The sequence below is a fragment of the Thunnus thynnus genome, chromosome 4 (assembly GCF_963924715.1).
Source record: "Thunnus thynnus chromosome 4, fThuThy2.1, whole genome shotgun sequence".
In the NCBI taxonomy this organism is placed as follows: domain Eukaryota; kingdom Metazoa; phylum Chordata; class Actinopteri; order Scombriformes; family Scombridae; genus Thunnus; species Thunnus thynnus.
This window is the reverse complement of record NC_089520.1, coordinates 8,415,564-8,430,007: the sequence shown is the minus strand read 5'-3', so window position 1 is coordinate 8,430,007 and position 14,444 is coordinate 8,415,564. Positions and strand designations below refer to the sequence as shown.

General features: G+C 38.0%; 1 protein-coding gene across 7 annotated transcripts in view; it reads left to right on the top strand.

The window, feature by feature from the left end:
• nisch (nischarin) overlaps positions 1–10,929 on the top strand; it is a 36,385-nt gene extending 25,456 nt beyond the window's left edge. Inside the window, exons 28-30 of one of the 7 annotated variants that reach the window (XR_010928114.1) lie at positions 371–5,620; positions 6,168–6,209; positions 6,634–10,929. Coding sequence is in view for 1 of the 7 variants with exons in the window: in XM_067586425.1 (XP_067442526.1) it covers positions 371–698 (328 nt within the window). In the remaining 6 variants the exon portion in view is untranslated. Of the gene's footprint in view, positions 1–370 lie in introns of all 7 variants that reach the window. The other 6 variants (XR_010928109.1, XR_010928110.1, XR_010928112.1 and 3 more) reach the window with 6 other exon arrangements.
• Positions 10,930–14,444: the final 3,515 nt, after the last annotated feature.

The following is a 14,444-nucleotide window of genomic DNA, read 5'->3' as shown; positions in this document are numbered from 1 at the left end:
TTTATTTGTTTATTTTTTGCGAGCCTGATCATGCAGATGCAGAAGCTCTGCTCTCTCTTCCACTTCAAGATAACACTTTTACAAGGTTTTAACTAAGGCTGGAGCTGCTTTTGTTGGGTGGCAAGCTCTTTATTCTATTGAATTTTTATTTATTTATTTTTTGAAAATATCAAATTACAAATGAAGTCGAGTACATATATCCGAGGCCTAGTTTATAGATTCTGAGAAATGATTTAGTTGAACTTCCACAGAATAAATCTCAGTTGAGGACTGTTGTGTGTTGAACTGAAGTGACATCTGTCAGCTTATTATAAAACAGTATAGTAAAAGTCATCATCCTCCTTATCATCTTCCTCATGTCTTCCCTCAGGGAGCGGTACCAGCTGCGTGAGGCTCGGAGGATCCGGGACCTAGACCGGGTCCTGCTGGGCTACCAGACGTACCCTCAGGCTCTGACCCTGGTGTTCGACGACCTGCCCGGCCCCGACCTGCTCTGCCACCTCACCATGGACCATTTCGCTGCCGGAGGGGAGGAGTCCTCGCTCAGGGCGGGTGGAGCCAGCGGGGGCGCTGAGGGCGAAGTCCAGTGGTGCGTCTTCGTCCCGGGAGCCGACAGCAGAGAGAGACTGATTTCACTCCTCGCTCGCCAGTGGGAGGCGCTGTGCAGCCGGGAGCTTCCTGTTGAGCTCACCGGCTGATTGATCGACGGGGGAAAGACGGACAGATGGATGACTGTTCAGCACCTTGTATGTTAGTGGGAGCTGATTGTTTACAGACGGATTCAGTCCTGATTTACTTTTGAAAGGCCTCAATATGCTTCAAGTGAAGTTACAAAGTGTCATCTGCTGTCATAGAGAAGGTCGGTGAACCATTCAAACAGGGATAGATGAGCACCTTTTCAGACAATCCAGTCAAAAGGATTCATCATGTGCTATTCAGTTGTTCACATGAAAATAAAAGTAGTTGTGTGAAGAGCGCCATCTTGCCATCTACGAAGATAGCAACAAATACTTAGTATGAGATATGAGATGAGAAAAATACTTTGAGTTGTGTCTTTACGCTCTTGTGATTGGCAGTGTCGATGCGGATTTTTGTGATCAAAAAGTGATCAAAATGCCCAAGAAACATTTCACTAAACACTGCCAGTGTGGATTACCCTTTAAAACTCAACATATGCCAGTTAAACAGTAGAATTACAGTGTTTGTATTAAGGAGTGCTTGATCGACTATGTGTCTTTCGCACGTCGTGGCATTGAGACGACAAGCGGTGCACACTTTAAGTCTCTTCTCAAAGACGTTCATGGTGTTGAACACGGTTGGTCACATGAAAAGGGACAGATGTAGTTGTGTGAGGAATGAAAAAAGAGGGTGTGAGAGAGTTGAAACCCCACCTACGTTCACACCTCCACACACCTGGCCAATCACTGCGTAAAGTGGACATGATTGACACATCCGCAATTACAGAAAGTTACAAAAGTTGACAGACGCAGACCCCCCATTTCTGCTGTTGGAAGGATGTGTGGGAGGGGGGGGAGTGGCACTTTCTTTGAAGCATACTGAGGCCTTTAGTCTTACTTTTACAGATTGAAAGGGATGTGGCTCTGCCCACACACCATTTGGTGTCTACCATCGGAAAAAAACTGAGGGTAGCGATACCCAGCAGACACCAGACTGCCATTACAGACAGTAGGATGAGCCTGTGACCTCAGGAGGAGCCGATATAGTGGGAGTTTCTGGCTCAACTTCATCCTCTTGCGAAGCGTCTCACATAGAGGAGATTTACAGATTTAGTGGGTGACTTGACAGACAGACAGACAGACAGACAGGTGTTGCTCAGCAGGGGGCGCTGCAGACAGTCCACAGGAGTTCTACTGGATTTTACTCATCATCATCTTAAAGAAACAGTTTGTCATTTTTTGGTAAATCCTCTTGTTGTGTCCTCTTCAGAGTCAGATGAGCAGATGGATATCAGTTTGGAAGCAGGGGGAAACTGTTAGCCTAGCTCAATCAAAAAAAAAAAAAAAAAAAAAAGCAACTCCAAAGCTGCCCGATTTACATTTTGTTATTTATGTAAAGTTGCTCTTAAAACCAAAAAATACTTTTATATATTTCCATTTCTACATGTGTTCAGTCTGATTCTGGGTGAGCTGACGAGAGGATTTCCCAAAATATTGTTTTAATTAACACACACACACACACACACACACACACACACACACACACACACACACACACACACACACACACACACACACTGCAGCTCGGCACAATCTGCTCTCTGAACATTTTATTCCTTGCACATTCTAATTGATGAAGCAGTATTAATGAACTGTATATTAAAGCTTTTTATTAATATTATATTAATATAATTGTTGCTTTGGGACAGACGGATGTTTTCCATCCTGGAGCTGATTTTGTAATAATCATGAAGGTCCTGATGATATTTCCAACACGAACTCTGAAATGTCATATTTAGTATTATCAAGTATTATTTTTTTATAATTTCTTTGTGTTTTATCTTATTGTATCTCATGTTTTTCGTACATTATTATCGACAAATGGGAAGCCAACCAGTGTTGGACCCCCCCACCCTTCACCACTGTTGTCTATGTGTGTGTTGTCTTGTTAAAGGGGAATGCCACTGAATTAAAGTGAAAATGAAATTTCCATATTTACAACAATTCCTGTTTGGTTAAGCAATGGCGGTTTGGTTCTTTCGAAAATCAGCAGGATTTAACCACAGTCTGCGCTTTTTTCAGCTGATTCAGTTAATAAACCAGAAAACCAGTCTGACTGCTGGAACAGCAAGGTGTGAGTCAATCCATCAAGCACACAGTGACACAGTCACTGCAAAAGTCTAATTTGAAATGTATTAGTAAGTCCTGAAATTTTAGAACACGGTTTGTGAGCATTTTGAGATTGTGCTGTTGTGGTGACTTCGGCTCATGACCTCAGCCTTTTTAAACTCCTGGCTACGGACCTGTCGTAAACTATGTTTAGACAGAGGAGACAAAAAAACATCTCAAAAACATGTAAAAGAAAGAATTCAACAAATGTTCTCGTCAGCACTTTATCGCTCTCGCCACTCACAGAGGTTTTGATGACTTAGCAATTCAGCAGAACGAAAAGCACCGCCACCTTTCAACTCGTTCAACTTCCTCTGTTTCCTGTCTGTCAGAGCTGCTCGCCATGAAGTTCGGCTGATTTCCTCTTCAGGGACACTTAAACAGACCAAGGGCAGAGATACTGTACAAGGAAGTGTCTGATCAGCAAAACTAGCTACCTGACCTCTGATTGGCATTACACTAGGTCAACTGACCAATTTCAGTTCCAGTCTTTGCTTTCATGTGAAGAAAAACTGTAATAAATGTAAGTCATATTCCATTTATCAAATCTTCATCACATGGAAATTTTGCATTAAGACAGAATTTGTGTTTGGAACGAAGTGACAAGATGTTGGTGCTTTTTGGGTTAGTAGTCAGGCTGGGAAACTACTCTGGAAAACCTGTTTATTACCTCTACTGCAGGGCTGCAACCAATGATTATTTTCTCTATCGATTAAGTTGTTGGTTATTTTCTCAATCAATTAGTTGTTTGGTCCATTAAATGTCAGAACATGTTAAAAAAAAAATGTTGATCACTGTTTTCCAAAGCCTAAGGTGATGTCTTCAAATATTTTGTCCACAGCATTCAACAACCCAAAGATATTCAGTTCACTATCAGAGAAGACTAAAGAAACCAGAAACTATTCGCATTTGAGAAGCTGGAATCAGATAATTTGGACATCTTTTCTTAAAAAATGGCTCAAAACGATTAATTGAATATCAAAATAGTGGGTGATTATTGTAGTAGTATTAGTGTTACTAATCGATTAATCGACTCATCGTTGAAATTCTACCCTACTGTACCAGGGAGGTACAGTAAAGTAATTGTTCTTGGTACAATTACTTGATATCCATTAAACTTGTCTTTTCAAAATATTTCAGTGAAATTTGGTGGAAAATTCCAAAAGATATGGCGATTTCTCCACATCACAAAATGGACTTTTGGCTTTTCGTGAAAAACTGCATTTATACTTGAATCTGGTATATAGCATGTATAGTGATTGCCCATCACTATTTGTATAATTTGTCTTGTGCCATTACTTCAGTGCATCACTGATGCCTCCACATAAAGTTATGGAAACTATAGGGGTCAGGAAATTTACACCCAGTCTGAAAATGACCTCTCACTTTGGTTCAGGTTATAAAACAGTTCTGTTGAGCAGCTAAAATGGTTTGGTTCAGGTTAGCTAACAATTAAGTAGCAAAAGCTTTGGTTCGGGTTAGCAGCAAATACTTTTGTTCAGGTTAGTTAACATGCCAGCTTAGCAGCAAATGTTTGATTTAGGTTAGACAACAGTTTGGTTCAGCAGCTAAAACTGGCTGGGTTTGTTAAAAGCTCAGCTGTGAAACTTTGGTTCAGGTTACAGTTCAGTATAGCAATCTTATTTCTCACGGTTTTAATCTCTCATTTTCACAAAAGCCCTTCTAGGGATGGGTGTTGCAAATTAGCATCTGCTATAAACATTCTGATACTTACATGGGATAGCTATCTTCATTTTGTCTTTGTACATTGTATCTGTCCCTATAAAATAAACCATAAATAAAATAATAATAAACCTTTTGGTTCACATTAGGTAATGATCCAGTTTAGCAGCTAAAGCATTAAAGTTAGCTAACGAGTCACATTTTCAGTTAAAATTCGGTGTAGCTTCGTAACCTAAGCTAATAGTTAAGATAAGCACCTAAAACTTTGGCTGTGGTTGTTAGAAGCTTGGTTTTACAGCTGTAAAACTTTGGTTACAGTTTGAAATAGCAACTAAAACTTTTTGGTTCATAATTGTTAATATTTTAGTTTGGTAGACTCCTACAAGTTAGTTAATGCATGCAATGGTTGAATTTAGAAGCAAAAACTTTGGTTCAGGTTAGCTAACAGTTCAGATTGACAGCAATAACAGTTTCAGGTTAGCTAGTGTTAACTGTTCAGCAGCTAAAATAGTCTGGTTCAGGTTAGCTAACAGTTCAGATTGACAGCAATAACTGTTTCAGGTTAGCAAGTGTTAACTGTTCAGCAGCTAAAACAGTCTGGTTCAGGTTAGCTAACAGCTCAGATTGACAGCTATAAATCTTTCAGGTTAGCTATGAGTCAGATTTTCTGTTAAAATTTGGTGCACCTAAGCTAAGACTTCAGTTTAGCACCTAAAACTTTGGTTCAGGTTTGTTCAAAGTTTTACAGCTGTAACAGTTTGGTTCATTAGCTACCGTTAACAGTTCAGTTTGGACTGTTTGGTTCCATGGTTTGGTTCAGGTTAGTTAATGCTAATTGTAAAAAAAGGCCATTAAATGAAAAGGCAGGATTGTTCTATGGTTCTGATTGGTTGTTTTATTTAGTTTGTTCCACCGATCTTGTACAGCTAAGGTGACGCAAGACAGGGCAGCTCTAATTTCTGTTAATTAAGAGAGTGTTAGCAAAGATATAGGCAGAGAAAGGTAACATTAGATAGCTTGGCTTTGGTTGTTAAGTTGACTTATTTTGTTGGTGTACTGTCCATTGTGTGCGTACAACAAGAGTAAGTGAGGTAAGTAAGGTACTTCTATTCTTTCTGTCTATAGAGAAATTGTTAGTTACCAATTTAGATAAAATAAGATGCTTTAAGTTTTTAATTGCCTTTTAAATCATAGCTTTTTTGTTATTTACAGTTTTGGAAGTATTATGTTCAGTGTTATGTAGAGGTAGAATGCATTAGAATTCATTTGCTGTTATTTGCCATGATTGCAGGTGTTACCAATTAAGTCTTGGTGTGCAGTAATTAGTGAAGTTAATTACCATGCTGTTAAGGCTCATAGTTATAACACATCACAATTCATCATTATGATGTGCATAGTAGTGATGACGGTTGAGTTTAAGGCAGATTCTTTGGTTCAGGATAGCTAATGGTCTAGTCTAGCAGCAAAAACAGTTTGATTTAGGTTAATTAGCTCCAGTTCAGTTTATCAGATAGAAATGGGTTTAGGTTAGCAGTTAAGTTTAAGAGCTAACTGTTTGCTTCATGTTAGCTGATCATTTTAACAGCTAAAACTAGTTGTAGTTCAATCAATGAAAAGTACATCTCTACTTTCCACTAGAAACATGGAGTTGAAAAATTAAACATGGTCATGGAGTTAAGGGTAAGTCATTTCCTTTTTGTACAAAATGGTACAGTGCTTCAGTCTGTCATGTGCAACAACATAATATAGTACAAATAAGTGCACTGCATTTAATAAAATATTTTAACAAATATTTGACAAAAATTACATGTAAACTAGCATAAGGTGAATGAATGATAATACAACCATTATCAGCAGACCTAATATCCAACGCAGACTCATACTGTGTCCTTATTTTTACCCAGGGAGGTTAAAACCCAGCATTAAAGTATTTATGGTGCTGCAGGTTCCACTGGATGTTCTGTTGAATCATGTTAAATTTTCGATAAACAGCTGGAGCAGAAAGACACCAGGGAACACCAGAGGGATGTGACACTGATAGTAAATCCTCTCTCACTTCCTCTTATCTTTCATGGTTTTTCTTGTCTGCTCGACTGTTTTCCAGCTCAGAGTGCTGATTGGAGGCATTTTCTGAGGTTGAGATAGTCACCAGGACGTGAGCAGAGAGAAATCCACGACCTCTGGCTCAGGTCTCTCTTACACCTTGATTCATGTTGTTCTCAGTTTTTCAGCAGTCAGCAGCGAGTGACGGTACGTGTGTGTTTGTTGGTGCCATTTAGTTGTTATCCTGACAGCCAAGGATAACAATTATCATGCGTCCGTCACAAAATGTTTTCTTTTGTTTCTTGTATTTAATCAAGCAAGTCTCAAGGCAACACAAAGCTGAGAGACCACAACACAGAAGTCATATCTAGAGTTATTCACTTTATCAGCCAGGCAGCAGCCCACAGGGACAGACATGATCTCAAACTATTGACAAAACATAAACATCATATACGTGATATAATTTTGTGAAGATGGTTTGCAGTCGTGTCCTTCGGTAACGCGTGAAGTAGCTCTGCTGTAGTGTTTGGGGCACTGTAGGATACATCCATCTTTCTGTCTGTACTGTGTAAAATACAGACCTCATGTAGAACTGTCAACATTGTACCCCTTTCAAAGCTGTTGTCTTTGCATGACACAGATTTGGGCCCACCAAGGTTTTGTTTTTTTCTATAGTTTTTAGCGGCATGGCTCTGTGAGGTTGACATTCTTGGTTCTGAGTGAAATCTCAACAAATATTTGATGAAATTAATATAAATGATATGAAAATGAATATGCCATGAAATTTGGTGCACACATTCATGTCCTCCCAGCATCCTGAGTTGTACTTTGTGTTTATTGGCATTTGGGTAGTATGTGCCATTTTATATATTAATTTGTCTATTTTATATGCTCTCCTTGTATATTTTATCTGGTGTCTTTGTTTTTATTTATTCTGATTGCATTTGATTTTGTTTCTTTGACTGTGAAGCACTTTGTGACTGGTGTTTGTGAAAGGTGCTATATAAATAAAATTTGCTTGCTTGCTTTATTGCTAATTAGCAAATGTTAGCACCACGCTAAACTAAGATGGTGAATGCGGTAAACATTATGTTAGCATTTAGCTCAAAGCACCGCTTTACTTAAAGATCCTCTCCAGACATGTTTTAAGATGTATATAAAATAATCTACTTTGAATAATAATTTGTGTCCTGATATGGTTTTCCCACAAAATAAAGTCAAATTATCTTATTAAAATCATGAAAATTATATCTCCTCCTTCTCTCTCATTAAAAATTCCAGAATCTATAAATATGCAAACAAATTTCATTTCAGAAGTTTAACTACTTTACAGTGAAGTGGGAAACATCTGTCATGTCCGTTCTCACTGTTTGTACACTGGAGGCTTCAAGTTTCTACATCACACTTGTGTAAGTTTAAATATCGAACCAGGATTGGCTGCCACTATTTGTGATGATATTTGTGATTTATGAGCATGATTTGATGTCACAAATCATGCTCATAGGCCCGCCCCTTAAAACTGGATTTCCAATGAGCTCAGAGAAACTTTCCTCCTTCAGCAGATGAATGTGAAAACAGCCTTTTTGTGTCAAACTCAAAAAAAGCATATTTTTGAGTGGAGGGAGACTTTAAGAACAGCCTCTCAGAGCTGCTAGCATGGCTGCAGACTTTAGTTTTGTTAGGGTTGTAATTCTTTAGGACAGAATCTCCTTGTTAGCAATTTCTTTTTATGGGACACTCCTGTAGCTTGGGAGTTAAGATACTGACCATGAACTGCAATGTTCCTGGTTCAAGTCCATCTGGTGACATTTGTTGAAAGAAAAAATCCATATGGTAAATTGTTGAGACTTTGATTTTATCATCAAAAATCTTTAATATAATGTCTTAATGAGAAATAGTCTCAATTAGCCACATAAGTATCACCAAATAAAATGTTTAGTTAAATGACATTTTACACCTTTTCATGGCCTTAAAGGACCAATATGTAAGATTTAGTGGCTCCTATTGGAACAGATTTGGCAGAAATGGGATATAATATTCATAAGTATGTTTTAATTAGTGTCTGATGTGAGAGGAAATTGAATAAATACCTACATGCTTTGTCTATTCTAAACTTAGTTCCTTGCTCTGTAAAATGAGACAGTTGAGTGCTTAACTGTTAGTTTATTTTGTTGTACTGTTGTCTGAGCCAGCGGTAAGACAAATCATAGTTATGCAGATTTCTATGTGTCATTCTGCCTTTAGACGGCAGGGTTGTTTGTTTTCAGCTGATTCTGATTTAATATCATTGTCATTCTGGTATACATGTTGGTGTGGAAATCGTACTCCTAGGCTAGTTGAACTCTTGAACTTGTTTCTATCTGAGGGTTATTGACCATGAGGTCTCTGTAGGATCATCATGACCATTCTTGTTTGTAAGAAGGTGTAACAGTTTGTGGAAGTGTCCTTCTAGGGACTTGACTGTTTTCCACGACATTAATCACCTGAAAATAAGAATCGCTGTGTTTTTGTTACCTTAGAATGAGCCCTTTATATCTAAACAGGGAGCAGGTCCTCTTTCACGGAGCCCGCCATGTTTCACTGCCATGTTTCTACAGTAGCCCAGAACGGACAAACCAAACACTGACACTAGAGACGGCCTTTACGAGTTTTGTGGCCACCGTAGGTTCTCCTACACGCTTGGAGGGGGAATTCAGTTGGTATTAGTAGTCGTAGGGAATTAGTGAGGAACTGAAGAGCTGATATAAACGGTTTTGTATAATTGTTTTGTTTTTGCGTTGCAAGGTTAAACATGATGTGTGTTAAGAGGGTCGACATTACAAGCTGTAGCTTCAGCCCACACCTGTTTCAGCTGTCTTTAAGTTGTGTTTCAACTGTGATGTCATTATTAATTAACTGTGTTTGAGTTTAGGACAGTTTGGTTGGACAAATGGGACTGTTGAAGACGTCATTGAGTGTCAAGCCATTTTGAAAGGTTTTGTGGGACAGAGTGAGCAGAGAGGCCTACATGCACAGGCAAGGTCTAAAATAACCCTGCTCAGCAGTTCCCCCAACTCCTTTGCATGAAGGCTTGTGATCATGAGCGACATTGAACTGCATTTGGACAACAAAACTGAAGTTGCTTCGGGGCATCATGGCTGTGAGGAGGCCACAGGAAGGACCGGGAGGGTTGTGTGGACAAGTCTGGAGTGATGCGAAGACAGAAGGACTTGATTCAGCGCTCGCTATAAGCTAAGTGAGGGGAAGTGTTGAAGCAACCCAACTTTGTGTGTGTGTGTGAGGCTGCATTCAGTATGAACCTGTGATTTAGGGATGCTCTTTCTCTCCCAGCAGCTGCAAGAGTCTGAGTGAGACTGGTTCTATGAGAAAAGCCTGCTTGAACTCCAACTGCAAGAGTTGGTCTCACAAGGCTATTGACAAACAAATTCAAGTTTCTGGGACAGTATTTAAAGGTTTGGTAATAGTGTTATCGAACCAAGGTATGTTACTCTGGGACAAGAAGAAACATCACAGCAAGGGACATTGTTCATCACCACAGGATACTTTTCATCTAGTTATTGTACACTGAGTGTTGTATAATACATGCAGCTTCATGTTTGAGAATGTCTTACTGTAAGAAGAGTCTAGGATTTTTGGATGTCATGTTTACCTTTTTGCGGATGTGTTGAAAGAGATTTAATCTTACATCAGATGGAGTGTTTTGTTGCAATGTAATAATGGTTGAGTGTTTTGGTGCTTTCGTTTTAAAAAAGACAATGTATTGAGTTTGGGGTCTCTTGAGTGAAGAATTATCAAATGATAAAAGGAGGGAATGTGAGAGAAAATTGAATAATAGGTTATCATTTGATGTATTTCTTGAATATATCATACATGTTACAAATAGCTGTGCAGATTTCTATGTGTAAATCTGATAAGTCTTTAGAGGACAGTGTTTGTTTTCAACTGATGTGATGTATCATTCTGGTATACATGTTGGTGAAGAAATCCTACTCATAGGCTATTTGAACTCTTGAATTTGTTTCTATCTGAGGGTTATTGACCATGAGGTCTCTGTGGGATCATTGTATGACCATTCTTGTTTATAAGAAGGTGTAACAGTTTGTGGAAGTGTCCCCTTGAGGACCTGACTGTTTTTAGCTTTGCTTCCGAAGAAATATAAAACACATACTTCCGGGGAAGTATTCACAGTCTTTAGAGAAAGGGCCAGCTGAACAACATGCTTTCTCTCCAAAAATACAACATGATTGTATTATTGTTTTGTGTTTTTGTATTTGGACATTTGTATGATTGTTACTGATGATGTGATGGATTGTACAGTGTCTACAACTGCTTCAATAAATTACAATGTTTAATACTTTCTTTATGTCTCTGTGTGGTTTTTGAGCATCAATGAAAAATCTCCATGACAATAATCACCTGAAAATAAGAATCATTGTGTTTTCGTTGGCTTAGAATGAGCCTTTTATATCTATATAGGGAGTGGGTCTTCTTTCACAGAGCCCGCCATGTTGCACTGCCATGTTTCTACAGTAGCCCAGAACAGACAAACCAAACACTGGCTTTAGAGAGAGCCTTTCATGTTTTTTGTGGCCACCTACATGCTAAATACTGGTCCTTTAACTTTGTCAACCATCAGATTTGTGTAGATTTTATGTACTGCAGGTAGAATTTTTTTCAGTGGACCATTATATTCCAACAATGATTTATTTTAATCTTATTTAAAAAGCATATTTTTACTAAAGATGAAGCAGCACTGAATATAAAGTCAATGCAGACATGCAAGTTTTACCAGGGTGGCATGAATTGTGGCAAAGATGTGACTGTGCATAACTAGAGTTTGTTGGTGGTTTTGTCAAATAGACATAAAATAAATGAAAATAAAACCATATCAATATACAGTATTTAATGGTTACTCCAAAGCTTTAATCCAACTAATTTTAGACTTGATGTTGACTTTTCATTCAGTTTTCAAAAAGCTTAAAACAGATTTAAACATTTCAGAATTTGTCTACATGGAACGCCTTAAAAATAAAAATGTGTGATTCACTAACTGCTCCATAGATGTCATTAAATTTGAAATTTGAGCAAAACTGGTTGAAGCTCGTGTCTAGAGGGTTGCTGGTTAACATCTCCTAACTGTGTGGGTAAATTTGACAGGGCTAAATGTACTGCCGAAGAGCCAGTGAGCAAGGCAGAGCATTACGGCGGTTTACTGTCTGCCCTGGAGTGTCTGTGGGCTTCCTGCTATTGTTCTGCCTGCTTGCATTTTAACCTTTGACCCTCTCTCTGGTCAGACTCACCTCGCTGGGTCTGTCATCAGTTGGTCAAGTCAAACTGAATTAAAACAGGAAAGAAACTCAGCTTTCATACTTGTTCTCTTTTCACTCTGAGAAACAGACGACGAGTTGTGTCAGCTGACGAGGAAATCCGTCCACATCGTAACGGCCTATAGGGACGACCGGGAGGGGAAATCCACCCAAAACTTCCTGTCAGGAAGAGAGTATTTCTCACAATCGCCCTCTCCTTTCAAACACACAGAACTGACCATCAGAGGCCAGAATGTTTTAATATTACCTGCTAGTACAGTTATTTATTATTATTAGCAGCAGTGATTTTCCTTGAATATGTTGACTTTTTTTGTATCGTCCGATATCGAATTCAATGTCTCAGGTTTTACAGCCACAACGGTAACCGTTCCTGCCTAAACTCTCTACAGAGACAATGAACAAGTTCTCTACAAAAACTTGAGCATGTAAAGAAAAATCCCCAGGAAAGGTTGGAGCCCTCAGAGAGAAAAGGCAAATTACAAAAGATGAACAGAAAATTGATTAAAAGTACAGCATGTAACAATGAGTTATAATAGATCTAAAGCTATGTAATAAATCCCATAAAATGCTTGCTGAATGAGCCCAAGAAACAGTTCCCATGAACAGTTTATGCCAAAAATAAACCAAACTGTACTTGTCATAGTTATCAAAACAGTATCAAAGTGATAAAGCCAAAGGTCAATGTGTTTTCAATGACTGATGTCCCTCTGATAGCCCAAGATTTAATTTCTAACTGAACTTTATGCACTTTTGATTTTGTGTCCTTTTGTTTTATTGTCACTGTTAGTCTGTTGTAAATATTGCTGCAAAGGAGAGAGGTAACTGAGTACTTTCACTCAAATACTCTACCTAAAAAAGGTTTTGAAGTTATGAAAGTGTTGAAGGATTTACTCAAACTGTATACGAGCATGTGACCCTCAACTGATGTTTGCAATTATAACGTACCTACTTTTGCTAAATCAGTATTAAGTTTACATTGTGCACTAATGTTGTAGACCTTTCTCACAGCATTTGACTTGTTAAAAAAGGTGTCATTAATAACAATGCTGGCTAACGTCAGCCAGGTTCCTGGTGTCGAGCATGTTGGCTCAGTACAGTACAGTACTTACAGCCAAGAACTACTTGTGAGTCGTATCCCAGCAATGGTGAGGCTGAAACAGCAGTAGAAATATCACACTCTTGTACCTGTATGAACCTGTGTGTACAAAATCCTTCATGAACAATACAAACCTTCATGAAGTGTGCAATGTTCAGGTTTTTGTTGAAACTAGTATAGAGAGGTGTTGATTCAACTTTATGGTGATTTTGAAGGTTGTAGTTTGTGCTGCTGTCGAATTTTATTGTATTATACTGAATGAGGAGGATAAAATATTAGCAGGGCTGTTTTATTAGACTGCATTCATTTTAGCTGGGAGGACATAATAAACTGGACACTGAGTGAAAGTGAGATGTGGTTAAGTATGAATCATAAATGATAACCATAACCATATACCACGTCACAGGTTGCATATGTCTGTAACACTTTAGGACTTGTAAGCAATATATAAACTATTAATAAATGGTTTATAACACACTATAATGTAGTTGTAAGCAGATGTAAGTGTTTATTTTATTTTTTTAGTGGTCTTTGTTTTTTATTTACTAGTACTATTTATTTAAACTATTTATTTTATCAATCCATGAACAAGAGAACAGACAACTGGCTGGGGGGTTACTAAAGAAAGACTACTGCTGTAAGACTTACAGAATAAAAAGTAATAATTAACACAAAATGATGTTTATTAATGTATTTATCAACAACTATAATTCCTCCTGTGTAATATAGTAATATAGTAAAACACAGCTATAATAGTATAAAATATGTCTTCAAAGGAGAAGTTATAATTGTTGACAAATACTATACATTAAGAAACACTTAAAATATCTTTATATATGCTTACAATTATATTGTAGTGTGTTATAAACCATTTACTAAAGGTTTATTTAGTTCTTATAAATGCTAAATAGGGGGACTTAAAGTAAAGTGTTACCCCAGATTGTTTCATTTGAATATTTTACAAATGAGTCTGGAAGGTAAACCTCATTGTAAAACAATTTTACAACCAAAAAGTAAAGATTTTATAAAAAGTCAGAAAAATATTAACTTATAATAATATTTTTTTGTAAATTAAAGCTCACAACCCTTTTGAGAGTCCTGACCTCCAGGTTGGAAACAAGCGGTCTGTAGGTATTGTAGTCTTTGCACAATAGACATGGAGGTTTGAGGGTGAGAGAAATGGAGTGTTGTATGTGTTTCTATGCTACTGTTATTATACCTTTACTGCTACAATACACTGCTGTTACTTTTGCTATTGTGACACATAAGTGCCACTGTTGCAACTGCTACTGCTGCTACTTTACCAGTACTAATACTTTTATTTCCAGTGCTGCTGCTGCTGCTGCTGCTGCTGCTGCTACTAGGGAAGCAGTAGGAGGAGGAGATGACCTCTGCTGGGAGGTTCCTACTCTGCCAGTTTCTGTTGCTTTTTTTTTCTCTTGCTCTTCC